This window comes from Rhagoletis pomonella, unplaced genomic scaffold (genome assembly GCF_013731165.1).
Source record: "Rhagoletis pomonella isolate Grant_MI unplaced genomic scaffold, Rhpom_1.0 Rhpom_scaffold_00001, whole genome shotgun sequence".
Taxonomy (NCBI): Eukaryota; Metazoa; Arthropoda; class Insecta; order Diptera; family Tephritidae; genus Rhagoletis; species Rhagoletis pomonella.
In genome coordinates, this window is record NW_023458555.1 from 51530842 (window position 1) to 51532985 (window position 2144).

The 2144-nt window shown below is 39.6% G+C and overlaps 1 protein-coding gene across 1 annotated transcript in view; it reads right to left on the bottom strand.

The window, feature by feature from the left end:
• Positions 1–740: 740 nt before the first annotated feature.
• LOC118749558 (protein ALP1-like) overlaps positions 741–2144 on the bottom strand; it is a 7080-nt gene continuing 5676 nt past the window's right edge. The window contains exon 3 of the mRNA XM_036484390.1: positions 741–748. Within this exon, the coding sequence (XP_036340283.1) occupies positions 741–748 (8 nt within the window). The remainder of the gene's footprint in view (positions 749–2144) is intronic.

Genomic DNA, 2144 nt, shown 5'->3' on the forward strand with positions numbered 1-2144 from the left:
AAGCAGTACCTAATATTAATCTGTATATACATACATGCATATTTATCGATACGTGAACGTTTGTGCATACATATACGAATGAGTGTATGCATCTGATGAACGTACTGCCAATGAAAGATTGGTCGCGATCATCGATGTCAGCGCCGCCAACTTGCCAAGTCAAAGGTGTCACGTTTGCACCAAAATCATAAGCCAAAACAATAATGCACACACACGCTGTGACAATTGAGATATCATCTAAATACATATGCAGATTAAATCAGAATTTCTGCATACTAAATTTCTTATCAGTTTATCTACAGTTTATTCTACTTGCTAGAGGGTCACATGGACCACCCCGAAGCCATTGCGGAGTGACCCAGAGATCGGAGGAGATATAAAAGGTAAGAAAAGAAGCTGTGAAGCGATTGTTATGGTAACTTATATTCAGGTACATATAATTTATGTATGTTTTCATGCGTTATTAACGAGTTCTTATAGCCAGCTTTTAGTGATTCTCTGCTGAGATGACCAGGTAATGGAGTAGCTTGAAAAGGCGGGCGATTGGTACTTAGAATTGCGAATGGAGACTATGTAACTCAGCGCCCTCTCATCACAAAGTAAAATTATATCTGTGTTCGCAGTCGTATGCTGCGAATGCCGCATTATACTAAAGCCAGCCTTTCGACATAAGCCACTATTCCTAACGAACACAGATTTCTTTGTATAATTTTAAAAGATGTAAAAAAGTATCATTTCGCTTAAGGCCCTGTAAGCGTTTGAAAGGCTTTATTATTTTATTTTATTTTACAGGTGTCAAAATATGTACTTATTTAAATCAATAAAAAACCTTCTAACATTTATTTTTCGGTGCCGCCTGTATAGCACAAGTCCGCTCCTGGATTCGTATATCATACGCAGAGATGCGATTTTTACGATTGTTGCTCTGCCTACAATAATTCAATAAAACAATACCGAAAAGTGTGATGTGGCATAAAGCGGGTCATAAAGTTTGAGGTGTTTGATGTACATAATGTAGTTTTCGCTGGAGACAGAGATGTGTAAATGCTTTATTCACATTTATAGAAGAATGAAAATTGTTGTTCTCCATTTGAACGCATGTTGCGAAAAAATGCAATAATTTTTTGTAAAGTTACAATTTGTACTTATACTCGTAAATTTCTGGAATAATATTCTTTGAAGAATACTAGTAACGATATGTTGAAACGCTCCTCGCCACGTGTGTTAAGACCGCAATCAAAATTGAAATTAGGCTACTCGGGCATAATTTTAGAGTGAAATTGAAACCTTCCGCAAGTCGCCTAAAGGTCTGATTATGCATACTTCGCATAACTTCGCACATCCATTTGTACAAGTGGAATAAAAATTTATCTTAAGAAAATGTGAAGCAAAGTCTAAACTAAACAGATCGCTAAGTTTTTAAAAGTTCGGCTAAATTCTGGGTAATGGAATACGTACAAATTACTTACAAAGAACATACCATACTACAATTTCAAAGTTATGCGAAGTTATACGAAGTATGCATAATCAGACCATAACTCCCTGGTGAAATTTTCGGGCGATTTTCTGTCAGCCAGCATTTCAAGCTCTTCGCACTCACGTATTTCGGCCTCTCTCTTCTTATTGTAGTTCCCTATAGCGGTCCCACATAGGTCGCGCTGCGCCCGAGCGCTGTGTGGCCCTGCAGGCGGCATCTTTTTCTCTGCACGTTCTTTAGACTCCCCATCGTACCAGTTGTACTTTCGGGATAGCTGAAATCCAACTTCGACGGCGGTACTTAATGAGCGGGAAATGTGATTCCACCGCTCGCATATGTCGGTTTGTTGGAGAGCGCTCTCTGAGAGCAGGTGTGAGTGTCGAGTATCGAATGCATTGGCCGTCTGTTTTGACTGCAGCTTTTCGACGTAAAGCTTCTCTTGCATTTTTGGGCGCACATCTTTTGCTACGAAGTGCCGGGTGCGTATCTTGCCTGCAGCAAGAAATTTGTCCGAGTCGATTTTTAGCACTCGGAGTGTACGTACGTCTAAAATACTGGAAGCATGCATTCAGTCTATCACAACATGATCGATTCGTTTTCTCGTTTTTCGATCTGGAGATAGCCACGTAGCTTGATGGATCTTTTTATGCTTGAACCTAGTACTGCA